The 25,939-nt window shown below is 41.5% G+C and overlaps 1 protein-coding gene across 6 annotated transcripts; it reads left to right on the forward strand.

Moving 5' to 3' along the window:
* The first annotated feature begins 5,168 nt into the window (after nucleotides 1-5,168).
* On the forward strand, nucleotides 5,169-24,854 carry kitb (KIT proto-oncogene, receptor tyrosine kinase b). Of its 6 annotated transcripts, none has more exons than XM_026170764.2 (21): nucleotides 5,170-5,453; nucleotides 8,205-8,480; nucleotides 8,567-8,851; nucleotides 10,582-10,721; nucleotides 11,861-12,029; nucleotides 12,191-12,380; nucleotides 12,474-12,589; nucleotides 12,850-12,964; nucleotides 13,833-14,020; nucleotides 14,472-14,578; nucleotides 15,298-15,424; nucleotides 15,523-15,627; nucleotides 16,552-16,662; nucleotides 17,237-17,375; nucleotides 17,467-17,534; nucleotides 17,676-17,767; nucleotides 19,969-20,091; nucleotides 20,480-20,591; nucleotides 20,806-20,905; nucleotides 21,547-21,652; nucleotides 21,800-21,960. In XM_026170764.2, the coding sequence occupies exons 1-21, from the start codon at nucleotides 5,399-5,401 to the stop codon at nucleotides 21,824-21,826; spliced, it is 2,751 nt and encodes a 916-aa protein (XP_026026549.1). In that variant the 5' UTR covers nucleotides 5,170-5,398; the 3' UTR covers nucleotides 21,827-21,960. The 6 variants fall into 6 exon arrangements, with proteins under 6 accessions (XP_080159010.1, XP_080159011.1, XP_026026549.1 ...); XM_026170761.2 differs by having other exon boundaries at nucleotides 5,171-5,453; nucleotides 21,817-24,854; XM_026170762.2 differs by having other exon boundaries at nucleotides 5,171-5,453; nucleotides 17,470-17,534; nucleotides 21,817-24,854.
* Nucleotides 24,855-25,939: the final 1,085 nt, after the last annotated feature.

The following is a 25,939-nucleotide window of genomic DNA, read 5'->3' on the forward strand; positions in this document are numbered from 1 at the left end:
AAGTTATTTTCTGTTATTTTACGGTAGTATTTTGGCGCCCCAGCTGCCGGAATATTACCGTTTTTTTAAGATGTTTTTTGTAACAGTGTAGCTGAATATGTTTCCAAACCAACTTCATTCTAAGCCAAAGACGAGAAAATATGGTGAAGCATATCTGCCCTTTGGTTTCACCTGCACAAGTGCCAAGGTAGGTCTCCCCTGACGCAGGGAAATTGTTTTTCCCTGCGTCAGGAGCACGCGCTGGGCTCTTGGTTTTTAGTTCACAAACACTTGTTGTAATAACTAACTACTCCTGACATTTTGGAGATGTTAGGTCTTTATACAGTAAAGTTACAGTGGGATACAAATAACATCAGGCTGTTCCTGCCACGATTTGTTCCCCCAGTTCAAATCACAGACTAACAGTATCCTACAGTTGTTTATGTTTTTGAACCCATTTTGCACAGAGAGGCAAGACTAAGAAGTCTATGCTGCAGTTCTAGTGATTGTTCCAGTATTTATTTGGAAGATATTTGGCACTAATTGTTGTTTAGAATGTTGTCATTATCTATCTTTGAGACAGAGTACGGTTGTCCACCAGTGCACTGTGCACTGATGGAATGATACAGAACTTTGCTACTCAAACTTAGCAGTCAAAGTGCTTTTTACTACAAGCCACATTCATTAGTGCTTTCTAACAAACAGAGAATAAAGTTGCACTGCAATGGATGGATTGTGGGCACTTTGGAGTTCACTATCTTGTCCAAGGCCAAGGAGGAACCAGGGATCAAACCACCAATTTTCTGATTGGTAGATGCCTACCTCTATCTCCTGAACCACAGCACCACAATGCATACAGCAAGATTGCTTTGATTTTAGTCACTATATAATGAACAAATGCACAGACTAAAAATTCAAACATTAATTAAAGACACGATGTATGTGCAGAAAACTGGGAGTGACTGACTTCGTATATAGTCCAGACCAATACACAACCTCTCCTATTTTTCCACACACACAACAGATATGGCTATGATATCAATTGCATTCAAGGATTTAAGGGTTGTACTGCCGTGCAGAGATGCTCTCTGACAGCTGCACACACCAAGGACAAGTGGTTCTTCACATTACCCCAGCAGCATGTTTTCTGTCTCAGTGAGTACAAAAAGGTCCACGAGTGTTTCAGTGCACATTTCTTTATGCAGCCACAACTACAAGGGCACCCACTGAGCATGCTTCCTCCAAGCTGTCTCCATGTGAACTAGAAAGCAGTAAAACAAAAACAAGTGAGTATAATCCTGGTCTTGTGCTACTCTCTGCATGGAGAACTCGTGTGTAATTTTAGTGCAGTGGCTGTGCAGACAAATATATGGTGACCATAAAATTCAGGGTACACAAACATCCTCGTGAACAACCTCTGAAGACAAAACTTATTTAGATGGACAAAGTTTAACAAAGGCTTAATTCACCACCAAAATACTTTTTTAAAAACATGATGCTACCTATTCATAGTTATAGTGTTTACTCAATGTCATAACCAAGGAAAATCATCTAAACTGTAAAATACATCAGTGTATCCAATCAGTTATATGAAAATAAATCTAAGACAGTGTTTTCTTCTTAAAAGTGTTTTTTAAATACTCTTAAATGTGTCTTTTTGATTATTTTTTTACTTAGCTTTTTGTCTGATCTGTTCAGTGGTCATAATTGATATACAAAACACCACAATTGAACCATGGATGGACACTTAACAACCACACAGAGGGGGTAAAAACAAAATGGACACAGATATCAGGTTTATAATGCCCAGTCAGCAGACAGAGAAGAGTGTTGGATTGCATTGGAAAAAAAGATTATACTGAGCTTTTAGTCCATCATCAGAAGGAGAAATGATGAGGTATTCTTTGGGCTTAAATGTCTGCGTGTGTGTGTGTGTGTGTGTGTGTGTGTGTGTGTGTGTGTGTGTGTGTGTGTGTGTGTGTGTGTGTGTGTGTGTGTGTGTGTGTGTGCCCGTTTGCCTGTTTGTGCCAACAGGCAAAGGTGTACATAGACACCTGCCTGAGGGCGTGAAGATAGCTCCATTTGTAGGTGATTGAGTTTGGGCGAAGGTGTGTGTTTGTGTATGTGTGTGTGTGCACCATGTTTGCATATATTTGTGGGGACCAGAAATTGGAAGTTTACTATACTTGTGGGGACCAGCAGCCCTTATGGGGACAAAATGCCCATCCCCATGAGTTTGAAGGCATTTTTGAGACTCAAAATGTGGTTTTAGTGTCAGGGTTACAATTAGTGGGAAAGCATTATGTCAATGAAGGTCCTCACTAAGATAGCTGAACGTGTGTGTGTGTGTGTGTGTGTGTGTGTGTGTGTGTGTGTGTGTGTGTGTGTGTGTGTGTGTGTGTGTGTGTGTGTGTGTGTGTGTGTGTGTTCACTAAAAAGAAGAGAGAGAGAGCGAGAGAGAGGCAGGGGGAAAGGTGAAAGAGAAAGAAGGAGGAGAGAGAAGAATGTATCACGTAATCTAATCTAAGTGGCTATTTTTCTTGTATAAAACCTGGGCTGCCCTCAATGAGACCGCTGTCCTCATCTGTCTAAAAGCAGTGAGTGAGTCATGCTGTAGGGCTATACACACTCACAACACACACACACATACACGCCAAGTCACAGTGAGTCAGCCCAGATCTGCTATAGATGCTCACCTCAATAATGAATAATGAAATAGGGAAAGGCATATAAACTGCTCAAATAACATGTGAACACAGTGGATAGTAGACATATGGATGATCCTGATGGACGCACACACAGGCACACAGTGACATCTTCACAGAGCACATGAGCAGCTGGACTATGGGCAGGTGAACAGGTGGATTGTACACCAGCACCTTGAGGTTTGTGTTTGTCCACAGGTGGAGAACATTCAACCGAAGGTCGTCACTGCCAGCTGGATGGAGTCGTCTCGAAAACAAAGGTTTTGTCAGCATTTCAGGGGATTTCAGTTTCCAGTTTCTAGTCAATGAATCAAAAGTTCCGGCCAACAGTTGGATAGCTTAGCTTCTAACAGAGCCTAGAATTAGCAGGACTATAGATAACCAAATGCATCCATTTCCGACTGCTGCTGGTCTACTGCCCATTCCCATTCTCCCACTCCATCCCCACTCCCCACAGGCTGCAGGTCTCAGACTGATCATTCATCGTCCAAGATTTGAACTACCCCCTAACCCCATCTGACACAACAAATGTATGACTGCTGCTGGTCTTCTGCTCTGGCCCTTCTTCATACATGTCAGGAAAGGCTGCACAACCAAATGGATTTGCCCTGCAGTGATTTTTCTGCCTTAATAATATTCAACTGATACCACCATCACTAGTCGCATTTTCCAGAAACATATAACACAAACAGATAAATCATTTCTTTAAAAAGTCTATAAAAAGCAATGTTATGCCTCTGTTCCAGTTTGTTTAGCCTCATCCCGCCATCATGTGCTATAAAAGGCACAAACAGCTGCAGGGAGATGCAGTGAGGTTAGAGATAATCATGTGTATAAGAATTTAACACAAACAATCCCAGTGTCTTCTCAAATATTACTCTTGAGCACCAGGAAACACGCACACGTACAGAAAAAAACATAATATTCAATAATTTCCCTTGTGGGATCAATAAAGTATCTATCTATTGATTTAAGAGGCACGTGAAACCAACACATAACCACACACACTTAAACACGCAGAGCTAGCCGAAAGGCATAAAACAAATTAAACACCTATTTATGGTCTCTCAGCCACCAGGAGGCCCTAAAAACAAATTAGAAGGGCAAATTTCTTTTCAGCATTCCCTGCTAAATGTTTTGTGATACCATTGAATAAAATGAGCCTCATTTAGCCTTTTAGGCTTTGTTCTCGCAAAAAACTCACATTTATTTATGATGAGCGTAGATACATTTAATGTCCAGATGTGAGGAGCAAGATTTCCAGGACTTTCACTGTTTTAGATGATGCTTTTGGGGTTTAGGGGGTTTGTGTTTACACGTTGTTTTTTAAAATGAAACCCAAAATGAAGACCACACGATTCCAGGAAAAGCTCAAATTTCATTTCCCCCCCCCCCCAAAAAAAGCGCACACAGAACAAACTGTTCAGGTGGAAGCAATAAAACCCAATAATTGTGCTTGAAAGTGTGAAAGTGGGGGGAAAGACAAAGATAGGCAGCAAAACTACAAAAGGCACACAGAGAAAGTAAGAGAGGAAGCGACTAGAAGCGAGGCTTAACGGGGAGTAAGAACAGGAGCAGAAACTGCGCCAAAATCCAAAAACCACGACCATGACTTGAACATCTGTCAATAAGACTTCTTCTGCACAAGAAAGGCACATTTTAAGGTGCATCGTGCAAATCTCAGATTATAACAAAACGAAGTGAATGCACTTGATGATGTCTACAAACTTAAAGAGATTTTCTAAGAATAAGGTCACATTTTATAAATCTGTGTTAGAATAGTCAGGAGACCACACGAGCCTTCAAGCAATTCATGCTTGCTGTAATCATTCCTGCTGTTCTCGAGCATTAAAAGATCGGTTATTTCTAATGATGTTGGTGGTAAACAGTGTGTATAATTACAGCGCCCATTAACTCAGACCTGTGTCTGTGTTCCTACTGGCATCTAAAGATCTAATGTGGAAAAGTGACCATGTCAACCTCCGTCATATTCTGGTTAAAAACGTTTGCCTGACCTTGCACATTGCCAAATTAAGATTGTTTATTGGCTCTTTCTGGGCTATAGAGTTGATTAAATCTGGGAAAAGTGAAACCGCCATAATGCTGATTAGAGTTGGGAAATGTGACACTATGAAGTGCATCACAAACTGAAAGAGCTCCTGCGGGGAAACTCCTGCCAAGCGAGAGCTGTCATCACAACAGGACACGCTGGCCCAGTCGAAGTGTGAGGACAGGCTGCCGCCATAATAATACTTTATTACAATGTCTGTAATATAAAAAAGAATCACGTTATTTAACAGAACAGTTGATCCTCTGTATCCCTGCACCACCAGGACTTTTATTGATGGAAAATTTACTTATTCTTCCAAACGACTGAGTGAAGATGATTTTTATGGGGGGGGGGGGGGGGGGTTCAGTAATAACAGACTCATCACCTTGGCCAGACTCCAACCAATGCGGGACAGCAAGGAGTGGCAATGATCCAGAGCAGGGGGGAGGGAGAGAGGCAGGCAATGCACTGTGTCTTTAAGCTCCAATGAAATCCATCAGGGGGAGCCAGGCTGCTGGATCATTGTGTCCGTGCGCTCATTACGTTGGAGGAACCTGTGCCGCGTTATCACGCTGGACGAGGTCTCGTTGTTTTAGACACAGGATGGTTTTGTCTGCGCTTGAAACGCATGGGGTAGAGTGAAAGACTTGAAAATCACCCGACAATGAGGTTCCGCTGGGTTCTTTGTGCCTCGTATTTTATTTTGCTGCCACTAACCGGTAAGAAAACCACTTGCGATGTTATTTCAGCGCGGCGTGTGGATATCTTTTTTTTTCTCAGTGTTGACTTTATTGCTTTGTTGTGTTTTTTTTCTCCCAACTCTTTGAGTGGGTAGTTTCAGATATTCTTACGTTTTATTGCTGTTATAGTGGTGGAATTTCTATGACGGCATCCTTAATGCTTTTCACCCTATGGTAATAATTCAAATCATTTATTTCTGTACTTTGTTCGTGCATTATTTTAGAGTCAGTGCTTCTTCGGGTCTTATTCAGTCTCCCACTTGTGCGACATGTGCTGCTGTCACCATTAAAGAGTCTTTTTTTGCCTATATCTTAGAGTATAGACGTAAACAGCCGAGGAAAAACAGCGTGTATCTTTGCGCATGTTTAGCGCAACCTCCTGTCCGTTTACTGTTTTTCCGGACTGTTTCAAGTCAGTCATTTAGTGCTAAAGGTAAATGTAAAGCTCTTGCCAACCCGCCAGCTTAAGTCTACAAATCATTTGTATGCATAACTGTTTAGTGGTGCGCTGGAAATACCTTTGGCGGGCAACAAGTGTGTGTGTGTTTGTGTGTTTGTGTGTCCCTGTGTGTGCCTGAGTGTTTTGTTTGAAGAGAATTAATTATTTATTCTACCCAAACGAAGAGGATAAGGTTGAGCATCCTACCAGAACAGCAAAAGAAACAAAGAAGAAGAAAGAGGAGAAGAAGAAGAAGAAGGGGAAAAAAAGATACGCATCTTCTACCACAAAGCACCCGCAGCATCTTGACATCTAACAGCTCTGGATGTTAGGATCAAAGCTTCGTGTTTAGTCACATAACTGCCTCGGGTTTTGTTTTGTTTTTTTGTTTTTTACTACTGAAACCGTTCGCTTGTTCAAATAGTTCAAATCACTGGTTGCCAAACTCATATTCTGAGAGATGCAGCATTAAAAACATGCCCTCACACCCCGCGCAAACACAGATGTGGATATTTTGGAAGGGAGGGGGGATTCACATCCTTCTCCTTTTTGCTTTCTGAGCTCTGCTTGAGCCTGGAGGCACAACAGTCACATGAAAATCCTGTTTTTGAAATGGCTCTTATCATGTGCAAATCTAAGTGGGGGAAAAGGAGAGAAAGAAAGTGGGAGGAAGACTGGTGGAGCTTAAACTAAAATGTCAGCTGGGTTTACTCATCTTAAGGGAATAGGTTTAGGGACCTTGATGCATGATTACTCAGCGGCTGTATAACTCATAATTATTGATTCTCCAATTGAGCTGTCGTGGTTAGATAGCACTCTCTCTTCAGGGAGTCTCTGTCAATCATGCCATCCTGTTTAACCACCACACTGGGCACTCTGATCTTAAACGATCAATCAACAGAAAAATAACAGCAATTATTTTGATATTTTCAGTCCTAGTCAAGCCAGGATACTGTGCTGCTTTCTTACAGCATTTCAGCTATGAGGAATTGTTTGCTTTTTAGTCTCATGTGGTAGTATTTTTAGATCTCTGGAGTGGCAGTCTGCTAACACAACAAACAGAAAATGCTGTTTTTTGTTACAACATGTACTTCAGGATTTCTGACTCCTGGTAGCTATTTTCACAATTTTCTGACCCTTTAGAAACCAAGCTACGAATGGAATAATCAGAAAAATAAAATCAGCTTTAATCTGTACACCTGCTCACCTGCTTGTTAATGCAGATACCTAATTAAGTAATCACTTGGCAGCAGCTCACTGCATTTTGCCGTGTAGCAGCGATTGAGACAATCTACTTAATTTGAAACAGAGTATGAGAATGGGGAAGGACAGCGGTGTAAGTGATTTGGACCTGGCGTGGTTGTTGGTGCCAGGCGGTCTGGTCTGAGTGTTTCAGAAACTGCTGATCTACTGGAATTTTCTCTGCGAATGCCTTGTTGATGCCAGAGGTCAGATGAGAATGGCCAGACTGCTTTGAGCTAAGGGAACAGTAAGTCACATAACTGTTTGTTAGAACTCTCGTATGCAGAAGATCGTCTCCGATTGCATAAGATATTAAACCTTGAAGCAGAGGGACTACAGCAGAAGACCACGCCGGGTGCCATTGCTGTCAGCTAAGAACAGGAAACTGTGGCTACAATCCACAGGCTAATTAAACTTGACATTAGAAGATTAGTAAAATGTTGTTGGGTCCGATCAGTATAAATGTCTGCAGCAAAATTCAGATTGCAGAATTTTACATAAAACAGCATGAATGCATACATCCATCCCGCCTTGTATCAATAGTTATGACAGCAGTGCACCCGTCTTCTAATTGCTGCTCCTATAAAGCTAAAGCAATCTCAAACTGTTCACTGTTCACTGTACTTAAATGGCCTCCATAGTCACCAGATAGCAATCCAATAGAGCACCTTTGGGATTTGGTGGAACAGCAAATTTATACCATGCATGTGTAGCTGACAAATCTGTGATGCTATCATTTCAACATGGACCAGAATCTCTGAGGAACGCTTCCAGCGCCTTGCTGAATCTGTACCAAAAGCAATGAAAGCAGTTTTAAATGAGGCTATATGTTGAAAAAAATGTTTCGATTAAGAACAACATCTCCGCTATGCCTTCACTGGGTTTTTTTCTTCAGAGGTTGTATTTAATTATATTATTATTATATTAATACACCAGAAAGCAGCAGCATTTCTTTCCCTTCTGGTGTGGATTTTTATCCAAGCCGAACCCATTCAAAATTAGCAACAGGTCCAACATCCATCATCCTTAATGTTCTTCCTCTCTACCAGTGTGGTCAGAGCCACTCATCTCCCCCGGTGGGCCTCACATCGTAGTTCCCAAGAAGGGGAAGCTAGAGCTGCGCTGCTATGACAATGCCACAACGTCTGGCGCCCCGCCCAGGTTAAGGTGGTACAGGGACAAGTCTCGCAAGCTGGATGGAGAGGTGCAGGAGGGCAACGTGGCTTTCGTCAGGCTATCAGCCGCCCAGCTTAACCACATGGGTCGCTATATATGTGTGAATAACATCACACTGGAACAGAGCTCTATCTACGTATACGTGAAAGGTGGGTGTTTAACGGGGGGGGGGGGCATTTGGATGTTTGTCTTCACAACATTAATCCAAATCTTTACCTGTCTGTCATCTCCCTAGACCCCTACAATGCTTTCCTGCACATCATGATAAACATCAAACTGGTGCGAGAAGGCGATAGCTGCACCATTCCCTGCCTTGTTACTGACCCCGAGGTCACCCACCTGGGTTTGGAGACCTGTGATGGACGACCTCTGCCCTCTGGTATGAGTTATAAGAGTGACCTTCAGGAAGGCATCACCATCAACAACATTCAGAAGGAATACGATGGCTGCTACGTATGTGTGGGACTTCTTCACGGAGTCAAAGTGATGTCAAGTAAATACAATCTGGAAGTACGACTCGGTAAGTAAAAGTCAAAAAGCGATATGTATTATTCGTGTTTCCTGAAATTACCATTCATGTTAATGAGAGATTAGTCACTTTTGTCCAGAGTAATTAATTACTGGTGATATATTTCCTTCAGTGTGCATATATAGAAAATATAAGGTCTTGTTACAGAACAGAGCAGGCATCAGTGACAACAGGCAGGAGCCTAATTAAGTCAGACACAGCTTGAACAAGAGGACTGAGGAAGGAAGTGGGATTCAGAGCAGCTGGAAGATGTCCAGCAGCTGCCTGATGTATGGAAGAGTACCAGCTGAGCCATCAGCTGATGTGGGCTGGCACTCAGATGTTGTTGTTATCACCTAATCTATCCGGGTTGTGATCGGAGCTTGATTTTTGCAGCGTGACTAAATGAACACCATGTTTAAGTTGTTTCATGGGTGTTAATGAAGCTAAATGTGGAGGAAGAAAACAATGGGTTTACTGCCACATTCATATTTCTCTTCATACCTGAAATACAAAAACATCCATCTATGAGCAGCTGCTGAGAGCACAGAAGCATCTTTAGAGGAACTGTTTGAATTAGGAAAAGGGAAAACTGCAAAGTCACTAGCAGGCGAGGCGATGGTGAAGTGGAAAAACGTCCATACTTTACCCGTAATTAGTAATTGGAAGTTAAAACCACAGCATTTGCTTTCACTGATGCCTCTAAAAGCATAATGGCATGTCATTAGTTCTGCAGGAATTTGGTTTGATGCAAAATGAAGGATTTTAATTTATGAAATTCATAGCTGCCTAGACTTTGGCAGCTATTGACATTTTGCTCAATATCACCAATAAGCGAAATTGTAGCATCGTAAAAAGCCAAAGCATGAGCAGATGCAATATGCATTCATCCTATGGGAAATCCATCCAGTCTTGGTTAAGACTGGAACATGATAGCGGACCAACACTGGCAAATGCAGAGCAGCTAGCATGGCTAATAATAGACAGTCCAAAAGCCTTCTGTTCACTTTCTTTTTTAGCCACAAAGAGATATTACATTTTTACGAGCTACGTGCATCTTAATAAAATAAAATCGATCATAGATACAATTTAAGTTTGTGCTTCTGTCCTCTGCATTACATCAGCACTCTTTATGCGGACCAGCTGAGGGGCAGTACGGCATGGTGTCCTTTTGAATGATGGGAAGAGGGAGAAAGCGAGAAGTACGTTGAGGAAGGGAGGAGCCGAGGGATTTGATTCCCCCAGTGAACAAAGCTCTGTAACAGAGCATGAAGGCTGTGTTTGGGTTAAATAGAATTAGTCCAGCACAAACACAGCAACCGAAGCGGCGTCTGCAGGCATTTAATGCTGGAAATTAATCGTCCTGCCTACGTGGGGACAAGTGTCTGCATTTGGTCATGCTGCTCACGTCAGTATAAAGCTGCACAGTACAAACCGCATTGGGGTATTTTATTATGGCGTTTAAATAAGCAATTTACTTATTTTTATTACATTTTAGCACAAAACCACCACATTTTTTGTTTCAGGTCAGATGAAAAGCCGCCGTTTGGGATTCATGATTTCAGATCATACCAGTCCAGAGTTATTACAGTGCAGCAGAATGATTTCAGGCTCACATATGTCGTGCTGTTAGAAGTGTCTGTGTGACAATGCACAGGTGAAAAAAATGATATGATGCTGGTTTAGATGAACTCACAAATACAGCAGTTTGCTACAGTTGCTTTTTGAATCCCTTGATTCAGTGCCAGAGTTACGCCCAGTGATCACGCTGTCCCAGAAAGACAAAGTCATCTTGAGGACAGGAGAGCAGTTCGAGCTTACCTGCAGCTCCTCCAATGTCAACGCAGACGTCATTCTCAAGTGGGACTTCCCGTCAACAGCGGTGAGAATGATTCAGGGATTTATTTGCAGTTCTTTGTCAGGGATGTTTGGCTGCCTACTTGTCAAACAGTTTGCAACGTCCTTTAGAAATGATTTCATTTTGCACAAAGCTAACATGGAGAAAAGTGAGCTCATATCCCAAGTAATGCTTTAGAGACTTTTTCGTTCAAGAAACATGTTTCCAAAAGATTTGTGATGCTGTTTAACATGTAAACAAAAAGCAGAACTATATTTTCTGTGAAGAATTATACCCAATATTTTAATATTGAAAAAAAAGTTTGAAAAAAGACAAAAAAAAAAGGAGAGAAATTCGTAAAAGTTTTGGAAACAGGTTGTAACTTCGCCTACTTTCAAGGTGCACGGTGAAGGGCAAACATGTGAAGAGGCTGATGGTCCAGCAACATTTGAAGCATGAAGAGCAACTTTCTGGTTCTGCCAGCATATTTCAGCAGCCTGTTCCCGTCATCACTGACAAAGGGTATAGGCTGAAGTAACAAAGTTGCTCTTCATACTGCAAGTGTTGCTGGAGGTTTGACCTTTGACGTGCAGAGGAGTGTCCAGACGGGGGGCTGGGGTGGCAGCTTGTGAATAGCAAATAGTTACATTGTGCTTTTTATTCATATTTGGCACAAATTCCACACTTTGTATATGGTTGTTACTTACAATTTCTTAGTTACCAGTATAGACATTTTATATACTAGTATGTGCCACTGCTACAGTATTGTTTGATCTGTGATTTTAACCCATTGTTAGGTGGTTGCTAGGCAACATGATGGCATCATGATGTGCTAAATGCAAAATTGAGCCTTGTGGATATAAATGAGATGCTACTGTCATTAAATTAAAATGATACTATTATTTGAAGCGTTGCAGGCGCATAAATGTTACACATAGGTCATTTTAACTCCTTGGTAGGTGATGTCATAACATCTGATCTAGATAAGAAACTTAAGAAGGCTAAGACGTCACTGTGTACTGAGCTTGGTCGCTCAACTTTTGATCATAGGGAGGAGGTGCTGACAGCCAGACTTTGTATGTTACAGTAAGACTACAGTTGCTGGATTATGTAGAAAACAACAGATCTGTGTCATGTTACACCTGTAAAGCATGCTTCTTTGCCTCCTCTTTGCCACTTTGCAGCATCCTTTTGAAACACAAACCTCACACATCCTGTCCGGGGGTTTGGGTTACGAGCGTTCAACCTCACTCTTGATCCCAGCTGTTAACCAATCAGACTCAGGGACTTACCGTTGCCATGCTCACAACGAAAGAGGCCGCAGTGACGAAGCGATGGAGCTCAAAGTTTACGGTAAGAATTGGGGGCTTTGTATTTATACTCAAAAATATATTTTCAAGTTGCCCCAGTAATGTTATAGTTATTTCTGAGGCCACACATACCTGGATGTGTGCAGAATGTTATCAACCTTTTGTTCATAAAACATATTAAACTTACACATTTCTGCTCTTCAGATCAGGGGTTCATTAAAATGTTAGTAAGTCAAAGTCCAGTCCAGGAAGAGGTTAAAGAGGGAGAGAGCCTGAGCCTAAAAGTTGAATTCGATGCCTATCCTGCACCAAGCTTCATGTCCTGGTCTTACAATGGGAAGATTCTCCACAACACCACAGAGCACGTCATCACTCTCCACCGAAACAAATACAGGTACAGTTAGTTAAAAGTGAGTACTTCAAGTAACCAGTACGCTAGTATGTCACTGTGGGTTAAAGGATTTTACAAATACACTTGTTCTATCAGATACAGCAGCAAGCTGAGACTAGTGAGGGTTCTTGGCTCCGAGGGCGGGATCTACAACTTCTCAGCCAGTCACAAAGACGCATCTGTCGATCACTCGTTTCATGTGTATGTCAACAGTAAGTAGCTCTCACATTTGTTCCTTTGGGTTGTATACTTAGAACACAGTTAGTAGCTGAAATAACAATCTGTACAGAAGAGTAGCTAGATAAATCAGAGTTTTACAAACTTTTCGCCTGCATTGATTTTAGTTAAAGGAAACCTCATTTTGATCAGCTGGTACTTTTCTGTAGTAATACCACAGGTAGCCAGTATACTGGGAGTCAACAGGAGATGCTTTGTACATGTGCTGTATACGACTTTCTTTTTTCTCCGTAAGGTAAGCCTGTCATTACAGCTCAGGAAGGGCCTGTTGATGGACAAGTGCGGTGCATTGCTGCAGGATACCCCGTCCCTAAGATCAGCTGGTACTTCTGTGAGCTGCCGCGCACAAGGTATCCCGAAAACGCAGCTTATATCAAGATCTTACAAAAGAGGATTAGGCCCACTGAAATTAAAATCATAATTCTGAAAAAATGATCATGAAACAGGAAATCAGTTTGCCTTTGAAATTTGATTTATTAGTAACATATTATTAAGTAAATATCTAACCAAGCCTTCAAGTACATTGTGCTTTATTAAGCACTAAAACTTTATGCCTTTTAATAAAAGTTTGAAAGCTTTTCCTATCCTAACAAACCATATGCACACTATATTTCACATATTTCCGTTCTCAGGTTAGCGACTAAGATACAAATAGTGATTTGGCCCCACTGACGAGAAGCAGCTGTATTAAAGGTCCACATGAAGATATGTATATGTAAAAAAAAAAAAAAAAGAAAGAAAGAAAAGAAAACAACAACAATTGGCTACAAATATAAATGGCTAGGTTTTAGGATCGTAGGAACAGAAAGGATCATTTTATTCTATTAGAACAGAAGTAATGGAGACGATTGCTAGAAGGAGCTGCAGAAACAGCACCCGGTTTCCACTGGGTGATCTACATCAGCGACACCACCTCTGATGTGTTTGTTGGCTGGTTCATCTGTAACTCAGATGCAGAACTGTGCTCTAGTTTCACATCTATTAGACTTAAAATTGCTTTAATTTTTCCATCTTTTTAAATTTGTTTTAGACAATTTAGCAATTGATGGAAAAGCTTTTAACGCACTTACAGTAAGGAGCTGTAAGTTTAGTATGTCTTATTTTTCCTACCTCTCCTACTGGAATGGATCCAAAGGCACTGAATCAATAAATTGATTTGTAAAGGCTGAAACCTGCTCTTGCACGGAGTGATCGTAAGCAACCTTAATGTCTCAACAGGTGCTCACAATTGCCCAATGCCACCCAGTGGGAGACCTCAGAGGTCACTGTCCTTTCAGAGTCAACCTTTGGTAGGAGTCAAGTGGAAAGCCGACTGAATGTCAGCAAAGAGTTCACTCAGTACCACACACTGGAGTGTGTCGCTTCTACAGAGGAGGCAGAGGCCTACACCCTGTTCTCCATCAGTGGTAAGACACTGTACGGACCGCAAATAGAGCTGCAAGGAGAGTAACACAGGTGAAGCGTCAGTGTCTGCGTGGTGGGGATTTGTCTTATATAGCGCGCCACAAATACGTTGTGCAAGAATTCAAAAAGACACACAAACCCATTGACCCTTTGTCTGCACAGGCCAGGTGTGTGGTTACTGGGTACAGATTGAATGAGATTAGTGTATGCTGACTATGCAAGCTGGGATTATATGGCGCAGACTCACTAATCCTTGTCACACAAACAAACACCACTGCTGCAGCTGTCTGTTTTAACGGTAGAGGATGTCACTCCGTGTGTGTGTGTGTGTGTGTGTGTGTGTGTGTGTGTGTGTGTGTGTGTGTGTGTGTGTGTGTGTGTAACTACCAAAACTTGGCTACTTCAATGCTCCATGAGATTTCTCACTCTGGGTTTGTTGGTGTTCATTCTCAGAGCGTGTGGTCCCCCATAAACTCTTCACGCCTCTTCTAACCGGCATGGTGGCTACTGGGGTCTTACTCAGCCTCGTGTTAGTGGTGCTGCTTTATAAGTACTTGCAGGTAAGGTAAAAGGAAATAAACTGTGCATGCCTTATGATTATTGTGATTTTAAGCCCGGGTTTAAGTAGGGTCACAGATTTAACGTAAATCACAAAACTCTTTGGCCATCAGCCCCTTTCAAACCCATGAATCAGTTTCAAAGATTATAAACATCAATCTCAAATCAGGATCATCAAGCAGCATTGACATACACTTTGCATCCCAGGAAAGTAAATGGCTTTGGGAGTTTCTGGCAAAGGGCCCATTCTCATTTACTAATGACTCATGCCTCCATCGTGTTTAGAGTACGTTAAAGTTAGAAGCATCTTTCTTTCGTTCTGCATTTGGCAGTGATGTTTTGCACGCAAGAGTGACGGTAAATTCTTTTAATCAACATGAATGTGTCCTAATGAATTTCAGTTGAATCAGTCAACCATTTGAAGTGCAGACATGCTGTAGTTAAAGGATTTTTGACACTGCGATCACGCCTCCAGCCATTAATTTGCCCCCCTGAGCATGCTGTGCTTATTGCTCTCAGATGAGTCAGACTCCTTGAGAAGTATCTCACGCATCTGCAGTGGGATCGTCAGGGGGAAAGTCTAGACTCGGGCTGACAACTAAAGTGCATCTTTGTAAAAGAGCAACGTGAAAGGGAATATGAGCTATACAGTCGAACACAACAAACAGTCCCGGGAAGCTGATCTGACGTCACTTTTTCTCTCCCCTCCAAACTTTAACAGAAACCAAAGTTCCAGATTCAGTGGAAGGTCATTGAGACTGTCCATGGAAACAACCATATATATATTGACCCCACCCAGCTGCCATATGACTCCAAATGGGAGTTCCCCAGGCAGAAACTGCGCTTTGGTAGGACAGTGTGTGTAAGAGTGCAAATGTACAGCGACTGTTATCATTTTTAGAGCATGAATGAAGTGTTAAAGTTTGTTTTTTGTGTTTATTTGAAGGTAAGACCCTGGGCTCTGGGGCGTTTGGAAAGGTAGTGAGGGCCACAGCATACGGATTGTGTTCTGCAGACGCTGTGACAACCGTCGCTGTTAAGATGCTGAAACGTAAGTCTATATTTTCCCCATCACCGTCTCTGTGTTGTAACAATATTATATAAAGTGGTACAAAGTACTCAGTACTGTACTTAAAGAGTGAAAACACCAAAATTCAAAGTGTTTGACTGCAATCCCATGTTTAAAATTGAATGAAAAATGATGAAAAATAAATCTAACCTGGAAGTGACAGAAATTGCAGTTCCTTAAGTGGCTCCGAAAGCAAGTCAGTGCACACAGACTCTGTGTTAATGAATACAGTGGGGCCTTTTGTTTTTTATTTTTAATAACTCATTTTGATACTTGCAAGAAGTAAAGTTAGTTATATGGAAGCTGCCTGCCCGTCCTAACCTTCGCTAATTAAAATCAGTAAACTAGATCGCTCACTTTTGGTCTTTTGGAGCATTTTAAAGGAATTACATGACAAATATTACGGCTTGCTGCTTGGTACAGCTTGTATAAGAAGACTGTGGCTCTGTTTTTACTCCACACTAATTAGGAGGCATGTGTGTCCGAGCTACTCACCCCTACAGTCTATGGGGCCTGCTTGCTGACAGAGCTTGCTTGGGTTAGCTGATAACTTAGCACTCCAACCAATTGTCCAAATATTCTGACTCGAAAAAAACAAACACTCAAACAATAACAACAACATAAACAAGTTTCAGAGTAGAGACGAATATGAAGTTGTTTTTTCTCTTTTTACAATTCTTTTAATCCCCCACATTTATGTTAGATTGGAAAACACTGGGCTGAAAACCAAATAACTGTTACACCGCCACTAGTGTCACTACTGGTACTGTTTCTTCTGTATTTCTGATTGCCGTTAGGCTTTTAAATATGAGAATACGCCAGTCACAAAGGAATACTTTCACTTTACGGCCTTTGATTTTGTGCTTATACGTCTTCCACTTTAATGTTGTGATGATGTCATCTCAGCCAACGCTCACTCCACGGAGAAGGAGGCGCTGATGTCTGAGCTGAAGGTTCTCATTTACCTTGGAAACCACGTTAACATCGTTAACCTGCTGGGAGCCTGCACCGTCGGAGGTGAGAGGAGTCACTACGAGCACAATTAGTTCACTCAGAATCAGATTTGCATGTGAGATATTTTTGGATTGGTTTTGTCGTGTCGGGGGCACATAAACCTTACACATCTGCACTCTTGTTTTATTGTTGACTGTCATGATTTATGATTATGAATATTGTCTGGGAGACACATTTGCCATATCCTCATGTGGTGACTCACTGCTGTACCCGGCCATTATCAGCATCTGCCTTCGATATGAAGACGTGATTCATTTTACCTTGCCACAAATCTGCTGTGTGTGTGTTCAATATTATTTAGCTGTCTAGACCTCAGTATTGATTATAATTTAGTTTGGTGTTTTTTTCCACAGATGTATGCATAAGCACTTATTGTGAGAGAAACAAGGAATAGTGACATTGTTTCCTCTGTTTAAACATGATCAGCTTTTAAACACCCTTGTTGTCAAGCCTCATCACTGTGTCAGAACTGCTTGCCGTTTCTTCTCATTTTCATTGTGCTGTCATGGTTTAAAAATCAGTGACTGATGGTTGTCGTTTTTGTATTGTTTTGGTTTTTGTCCCTGTATTCTGCCAGGACCAATTTTGGTAATTACAGAGTACTGTTGCTATGGGGACCTCCTCAACTTCCTCAGAAGGAAAAGAGAGTCCTTCCTAAACTCCAGAGCTGGGGATGGTTACTACCACAATGTCTCGAACCCAACAGAGTCCACAAGGTGCGTATGTGCAGGAATGCTTCATGGCGATGACAGCTGAAAGTGGCTAGTTTCTCTACTTACGTGTTTGTATCTGTGTGTATTTCTTTAGCAGTGAGGCTACTGGTGCAGGATATATGCCCATGCGTCCCTCTGAGAAAGAAAGGTCCTCTGAGTCAGGTACAACGTCGCTCTCTCTTTACATTTCTAATTACAATACACTGCATAACCAATAGCATGCCTCCACAAAGGATGAAAATTCCCTACAAATGAATCAAAACTGGAATTCTCGCATATAACTGAAGTGCATTGTGTGCCTAGATGACATAGATGAGCTGTCCTTGGATGCTGAAGATCTCCTCAGCTTTTCCTACCAGGTGGCCAAAGGAATGGAGTACATTACTTCCAGGAATGTAAGGCTTTTACAGACTGTTAATAAACAGTATATAGACTCGTCATGGGAGAGATTTAAAAGTGCTGTTCCTAGTTCATAAATCATGGCATGGCTCAGGGCCAATATTCGTGCAGAACTTTTTCTTTCAGCTAATGGCATCATTATAGTAGGAAACCACGGCATTGCTGCATTTCAAACGTATACTGCACACAAGCAGATTAAACAATTAGGCGTCTCTATTTAATGCTGTCAATTCAGCAATGAAAAAAATGCCAAATGTAACGATGAAGTTACAGAGAATTTGTTCAGTTATCACATAACTGCATCTTCCCCCAGGCTGTGTGGAGCATTTTAGCCATTAAGGCACTGCTTTGTTTTATGCCATATTTAGATTCAACGCACAAAGTCGACTAGGCGTATAAATCAAGTCGAGATAATGTCACATATCTGGATTGCATCTCAGGACCAGTGTTGTCTTTACAAACTTCTGTATTTGCTGACACACCCATACAACCATAAAACACTCAAGCTGCAAGCTGCACAATCCAAACATTGATGTTTTGCACACTGCATTAGTGCTTGCTGATTTACAGCATTTCTCACAGCGACTTTCAAACAATCAGGTAGAAGCAGAACTCTTACATGCGCTACCTTGTCAATGCTAGTTACCAAAAACAACGAAGTGCACTTGGTAGTTGTAGGACTACACAAACGTAGACGCAGCAGAAATTAAATCCTACAAGAGTGATCCGGTGGACAGGAACATGATTCCAAATGAAAGGAAATTAAATAAATTAAAGTTTGAAGAAGCTCCACCTTAGTTACATACAAACAGTCAGCCTTAAACCGCTTCAATTGCTCAGACTGTACTTTTATTTATTTATTTAATTTATGCATAGTTTGTTGGCTTATTTCTACTAATTTATCCATTTGGATTGCATTCCCTACCATATTTTTTCATGATTTCAGTAGAAACATGGCTTCTGTGCCCAGGTTACCTGAACAGTTAAAAGAAAATATGACATGAATTACAAAAAAGTCCAAAAAAGTTGGGCACCGTTTTGCCCCCAGTACCATCCGAGGCTTTTGAATTGAGTGCTGGATGATTCCTCTCTTCTTTAGTCCACAGGACTTGGCGTCCAAGTTTTCCAAAGAGAATTTCAAATTTCGATTCATCTGCCCTCAGATCAGTTTCCCCCTTTGCCTCAGTCCACTTTAAACGAGCTTTGGCCCAGAGAAGACAGCAGGGTCTCTGTATCATGTGCATGATAGAGCTTTAACCTGTATTTGTGGAGTGCACGGTGAACTGTGTTCACAGTGCTCACGAGCCCATGGAGGGATTTCCATGACAGGATCATGCCTGTTTTAAATGTAGTGCTGCCTGAGTTTCATATGATTTTCAGCCTTGTCCATTGCGCATACAGATTTCTCCACATTCTGTGGAATTGAAGATCATTACTCTGAAATTGTTCCACAGTTTGCAGATTCATTTTTTTGCCGATTGGTGAACCACTCCCCATCTTTACTTCATGTTACTGATCTGTTGCAATCAAATTCGAAATGAGCTAGATTTTTCTTAAATGCATTTTCTTTGTTTAAACGTTTGATGTTTTTCCTATATTGTGTTGTCATTCAAATATGGACTCAAGAGATTTGCAAATGCATGCATTTTGTTTTTACATAGCAGCCCAGCTTTTTTAAAATTATGATCGTAATAACACAATTCCCCTTTTGTTGTGTAAAGAAACTGTGCTCAAACACAGCTTTAACGGTGTCTTTCGCCACAGCTGATTCGTTTCTCACAGACACAAACTGGTGGCAGGCCAACAGAGAGCCCAAGCTGGTGACACTTTTTCTTTGTAACATAAAGATGAAAAAAAGTGTTTTACTTCCCTCTACGATGCAATCTTAAAACCGTTTTATTAACCAGTTACACTCTTAAATAAGACAAAAGTAACTGTTTAGAATGATCGTGTAAAACGTGGCACCCGTTTACCCACACATGCTTTCTTGAATTTTGTTTGGTCATATTGAGTCATTGTTTCTCCTTCTTCTACTTCTTCTTCTTTTGTAAACACGTCAGTTCGCCTTTTGTGTTTGCCACAAGCTTTACCGGCCTCGCCTCCTTTGTAAGCGTGCCCTGTCATTCACTGCAGAAACCGGTTGCTGTGTCAATGCTCATCGCTGTGTTTGTTTCTGCTGCCGCGTTTGTGTGCGCAGTGCATCCACAGGGATCTTGCAGCTAGAAACATTCTGCTGACTCACGGCAGGGTGGCGAAGATCTGCGACTTTGGCTTGGCACGAGACATCACCACCGATGCCAGCTATGTGCTCCGTGGAAACGTGAGTCTGTCTTTCCGTCTGTCAGTCTTTCGCTCCCTCCTCCTTTGTTCTTTGTTCCCGCTCCGTCTCCGCAAACCAAGACAGGAAAACTCCCACGCTCGCTTCTCTTTACTGAGTCTGAACTGCTCTATGAAACAATACATGTAGAATTTTTGTGAAGAAAGTTGGACAGCAAGCTAAAAAGGAAAAGATGAAAAGTTTGCAGTTACACTGGCCAAACAAGAAGAAAGTTCTGTTCATTTTGTACACGAAGGCATTATTTATTGAATTGTATTTTATAAAACTTTCATATAACTTTTTTCACACTGAAAATTTAGATTCTTTTTGATGGGCTATATTATATTCTTATAAATGAGGACACGAGTTCATGGCTCTCTCCCTCCTTCAGGCTCGTCTGCCGGTCAAGTGGATGTCACCTGAGAGTATTTTTGACTGCGTCTACACGATTGAGAGTGACGTGTGGTCCTACGGCATCCTGCTCTGGGAAATATTCTCCCTCGGTAACATTTCCATTTTATGCTTTACTTTCCTTTTACTGTTTCAAATCATCATTGTCATCCATTTGACTGGGGGTTTTAGTACAGGCTTATTAATGCTCACAAGCAGCAACATAGCTTAGGGCACGCACGCAAAGTGGTATTGATTGAGAAGCCAACAGTACCGTGCAAATCAATATTTTTTTCCTTTAAAAATGATGTAAAGTTGTTGTTGCAGGTAACAGCCCGTACCCTGGGATGCAGGTGGGATCTGCATTTTATAGGATGATTCAGGAAGGCCACAGGATGAGCAGGCCTGAGTATGCCCCCACTGAGATGTAAGTGCATGTTTGTGAGAATGAGTCTGTTTCATATACTGCCATCACAAAGGTTGCAGGAAGTCGTGTGTTTGTTTTTTTTTACTATCAGGTGATAAACAGATTATTTTTTCAATTAATAAAATATGTGTTTTAGGCCTTGGTCAAGCACTTACTTCATCCCAACCTTTTTCTTTGATGATATAAGCAGGGCAGAACCAACAACGCCAACAGTGTAGAAGCTAAAAGCAGAGAACTGTTTTATTCAAAACAAATTATCACTCTGTTTTGTGGTGATCAATTAATAATTCTTTGTTTTTATTTATAACCTGGACTTCTTTTATTATAATTTTACATGATCAGTTATTTAAATAAATTATTTGGATCTAATTTATATGTTGTTTTCCATCAGTGGGTACTTGAACTAAATCAGCAGCAGTTAAGGTGTAAAAGCCAAATATGTTATTATTTGTTCGATGCTGCCTTATATCCATGACTAAAGTCATTTTCTACAACGTGACTGATGCAATATGAGCTGTTACAGGCTATGAACCTGTCAGCCTGTAGTTTAGATGTATAAAATAGCTAGATTGTTTTTGTGTTCTGGCTGTTTCTCTGTATCCCAGACATATAAACTAATGCCAGTGTGACCTGCGTTGTAGGTATGACATGATGCTGTCCTGCTGGAACCACGATCCTCTGAAAAGGCCTTCCTTCAAAAAGCTGGTGGAGAAAACAGAGCTGCTGCTGTCAGAAAATACCAAGAATGTGAGTGCAAGAACGACTCTTAGTCTTACTTTTGTAATCTGTCTTTTTTGTTTTTCACTCATTTCCCTACATTTTATCTCCAAAGCACAAAAATTATGTTGTTTTTTTTTCTTTTTTTCTTTCTTTCTTTCTTTCGTAAAACACAAGTCTGTGTTACTCCTCAGGTGTACCTGACCCTGAGTAATGCTTCAGGTCCTCCAGAGCAGCAGAGGGCGCCATCACGGAGACTGAGCTCAGTCTGCAGCACAACAGCCCCCAACCAACCTTTACTGCAGAACACAGCTGACGTCTTCCTGGACTATGTCTGACACACCAATTGGACACATACATAAATCCCCACCTTCCTGACCTTCCTCACCTCATACCACACAAACTACACTCCACTCTACTACAACTAACAGCTGATCATTTTAAACAAACTCTCAAATGCTGGCCTTCCTGCATCTTCCATACACACACACACTCACACATACAGAAACACACACACATATACATATTGTACATATTGAGGGCTGCACTTGGCTCTCAGCCTCTATCTACTCTTGCCCTTGCAATATTGATCTCCATGGTAGGTATTTCAGGTGCACGTCTAAATAAAGCAGACCTCAGCACTAACCGGCCATCAGATACATCACCCATCAGCAGTGGGAAGAGTCTTGGCTCACATTCAGCCTTAGATTACATCTTAAGATGCTTTGGAGAAAACAAAAGGCTGCCAGTACATGTACATACCTGCACAGGGGAGATGATAGTGAACTGATAAATAAATAAACAGAGTTGATGCTGTGACTAGAGGACCTCTTTGTATCAGACTTGTCTGCCATTTCATAGAAATATTTTTGACATTTTGGGACTTTCTTGTTGAGAGATAGATGAGAAGAATTATACCATCCTCGTGTCGCCGCATGCAAATGAGGAAGTAAAGCTTAAAAACTGTAGTTTCTAGTTTAGGAGACACAATACACAGGTAATCAGCTTGTCTGGCTTGGTCCAATGGTAACAAAATCTGCACACCAGCATTTCTAAAGCTTGGACACTTGTGCAGTTGCTAAACATTGAGTAAAAGATATGTAAGATAGTAGAATAGCCCCTGAGCTGCATGCCTGTGGTAGTTTTGCCTTTTTAGAGTGTACAGCTTTGAGTTGTGCTTACGTAACTGTCACCATGCTGCTGTTGTAGGTGTTGAATGGTGTGGTTCATACAAAATTATCAGTCTGTGCAGTCTTTAACTCGTCTCCATATGTTCTTTATTGCTGTCTATCAGTATTTACCAGTGAAAGCCGATAAAACCAATCAGTTGAACTACAAGTTTGTCTTAAAGACGTTAAGGCCTGTAAGAGTTTGGCCCAAGAAACAAGGCATCTAACCAGATACTTGCTTTGGATGGCATCACTTTGGCCTTCATTATTAATGTGAAGATCTAAGATAGATATTTTAACACAGACATTGAAGAAATGTTTAGGAGTGCCTTCTCTAATCTGCACAAGATTGTCAAAGTTAGGAGACCCTGCCTTAGAGGGATGCTGAAAAACTAGTCCACACATTTGCTAATTCTAGTCTGGACTGATATATAATTGTGATATATGCCTAAAAAAAGCATCCATTTGATCAGAATTCCTGGAGGAAGGAACTTAAAACAAGATCCTACTATGTGTTTGGTTGGCTGACGCCATCTCTGCCATTAAGATTAGACTAAAATGATAGAGCTTATATTAAAGGCTACCATTAGAAGTGCCTTCTCATTCTCTGTGACTCCAATGCTATGTGAGCAAAGATGATGGCACTGCAGCACTCATTAGAAGTTGCCATGGTAGTTAATGAAGTCTCAGTAATGGATTTTTGCACATTAGAGGCACCAGATTGTACAGAAGCTATTCGGTGGCTTCTAGCTGGTATTCAGTGGTGACTTGGGGCAGATCCTTCTTATGAGACATGGTAGCTGCACTGTGATGGCGCTTGAAGAGCTTAATCTTGTGGAGGAATGTTGGGATTGAAGAAGATTTTTGACAAAATCCTGCTGGACTTCGGTGAGGGAAAGATTCTTGTTTTTCTAGAGGAGGTTGATTCTGCTGTTGAACTCACTGGGGAGAGATGAGGTCATTCAGAGCAACACTGCCAACCCAGAGTGGCTCGGTGCCTGAAGACCTCTGACAAAGATCCTTCCAGGAGTTTTTGCTGCTTGTGCGTGAGCATCATTTGTATCCTTCCTGAAGTTCCTACATACCCTCTGCCTCTCCGGAAATACCTCTGCATTACCGAGTAATGTAGGAATCATATGATTTAGAAACCAGGACACTGCCATTGTTTAAGGTATTCCATCAATCACATGCTGCCCCATCCGCTGGCTACACACGTGCCGAGCCCGTCTGACCCATTTCCTTTCCTTCTTTCACAAACCCAAGAATAGGTCTCAGGGTTCTTCCATGGTTGACAGTGCATCACTGACGTCATGAAATCGCCCGTGGTGGCGCTGGAGGGTTGAAATGGGGAACATGTCATGAAAAGGGAGTATAGGAGAAGCGTGAGGGGCTCACTGCCCTGTGTCGCTGCTGTGTTTAGGAGGCATAGCCTTTCAATCCAGACATCTTGCTTAAAACATTCTGCCTAAGAGGGCAGACTGGATGTTGGAAAGGTTAATTGTTCTTATGTCACTCAGCAAAAATATTTTCCCAAAATGTCAAATCCTAAAACCTTAAAACTTGTTTTCAGCAGGCCTTTAAATGAACACGTTTCTCTAAGGTAGTACAAAGTGTCTTTGAAGAGGAAACAAAAAGAAGAAGAGAAGCCATAGCAGAGTGGCATGCAAGCGATAATTCCTAATGAAAAAGATAAAGCCATAAAAGTTACATAAACACGAATTTCCACCTGTGCGTTGTAGCTTTGAAAACTGTGACTTATAAACAACAATTGCTGTATGTTTTTATGGATAACTTTAGTCTCTTTAGCAAAGCCAGTGTGGCCAAGGATTTAGGACTGATTGTGTGCTTTTTACTGTATGTCAAACCTGTATGCAATGTAAATATCTTAGAGATGTGCCTTTAGACTTTTTTTTTTTTAAGTGAATGCATTTGTTTGTGACAGTTATTGGTGAGAGAGCAGAAAAATGTTTCTGCACTCTGGCTTTCGGGTTCTTGCAGTTTTGATACAGTTGGTTGACTTGTAATAATAAAGAATGTACCTGTGATGGTCAAACTAACTGCAATAAGTCTTTTATTGTTTTCTGTGAAACAACATGGAGTCGTAAAAGAAACTCTTGTGAAATGTTGCCTCAGGTTGCCAACATGGTCCAACCATCATGTGTCGCATGATGCTTCTTGATGAAAGGTTGCCATCCCTGTTCCATGGATGCATTTTAATGGCAGTAATTACTGTAGGAGTAATAGCACTTTTCAGTCAAACTTCTAATGTGAACCTCAGATGGGCACTAGGATTGCCAGCCAGATACACTATGTTGTCAAAAGTATTCACTCACCCATACTGACTTCAGGTGTTTCAGTCACTCGCATGGCCACAAGTGTAAAGAATTAAGCACCTAGGCATGCAGACAACTTTTACAAACATTTGTGAATGAATGGGTCACCTTAGGAGCTCAGTGAATTCCAGCAACTCTGTGCAACAACTCCAGTGGTGAAATTTTCTCACTACTAAATATTCCAGCTATTAGTGGTGTTATAGCAAAGTGGAAGCGATCGGGAACAAGACCAACTCAGCTATGAAGTGGTAGATCGCATAAAATCACAGTATAGCACGGCGCCACTGAACTCTAAACAAGTGCAGATGTGCTCTCTGGGGGATTCATGCTTCTCCATCTAGTAATCTGATGACCAAGTCTGGGCTTGGCAGTTGCCAGGAGAATGGTACTTGTCTCAGTGCAATTTGCCAATTGTGGGTAGGGATGGGGGTTTTTGGAGGAGAAGGGGGGGGGGGGTTAGGAGTTGGGCTCAACCCCTTGGTTTCAGTGAAATGAACTCTTAATGCTTGAGAATACCAAGATACCAAGAAATTTTGGACATCTTGGTCCCAACTTTGTGGGAACAGCTTGGGAGTGACCCCTTCCTATTCCAACATGACTGCACAGCTTTGCACAAAGCAGAGGTATATATAGACATGGATGTGTGAGTTTGGTGTGAAAGAACTTGACTGGCCTGAGTCCTGACCTCAACTCTATAGATCACCTTTGGGATGAATTAGAACAGACTGTGAGCCAAGTCTTCTCGTTCAACATTCATTTTCTGACCTCACAAATGCGCTTCTGAAAGAAAGGCCAAAAATTCCCATAGACGAACT

This window comes from Astatotilapia calliptera, chromosome 6, assembly GCF_964374335.1.
Source record: "Astatotilapia calliptera chromosome 6, fAstCal68.1, whole genome shotgun sequence".
Classification (NCBI taxonomy): Eukaryota; Metazoa; Chordata; class Actinopteri; order Cichliformes; family Cichlidae; genus Astatotilapia; species Astatotilapia calliptera.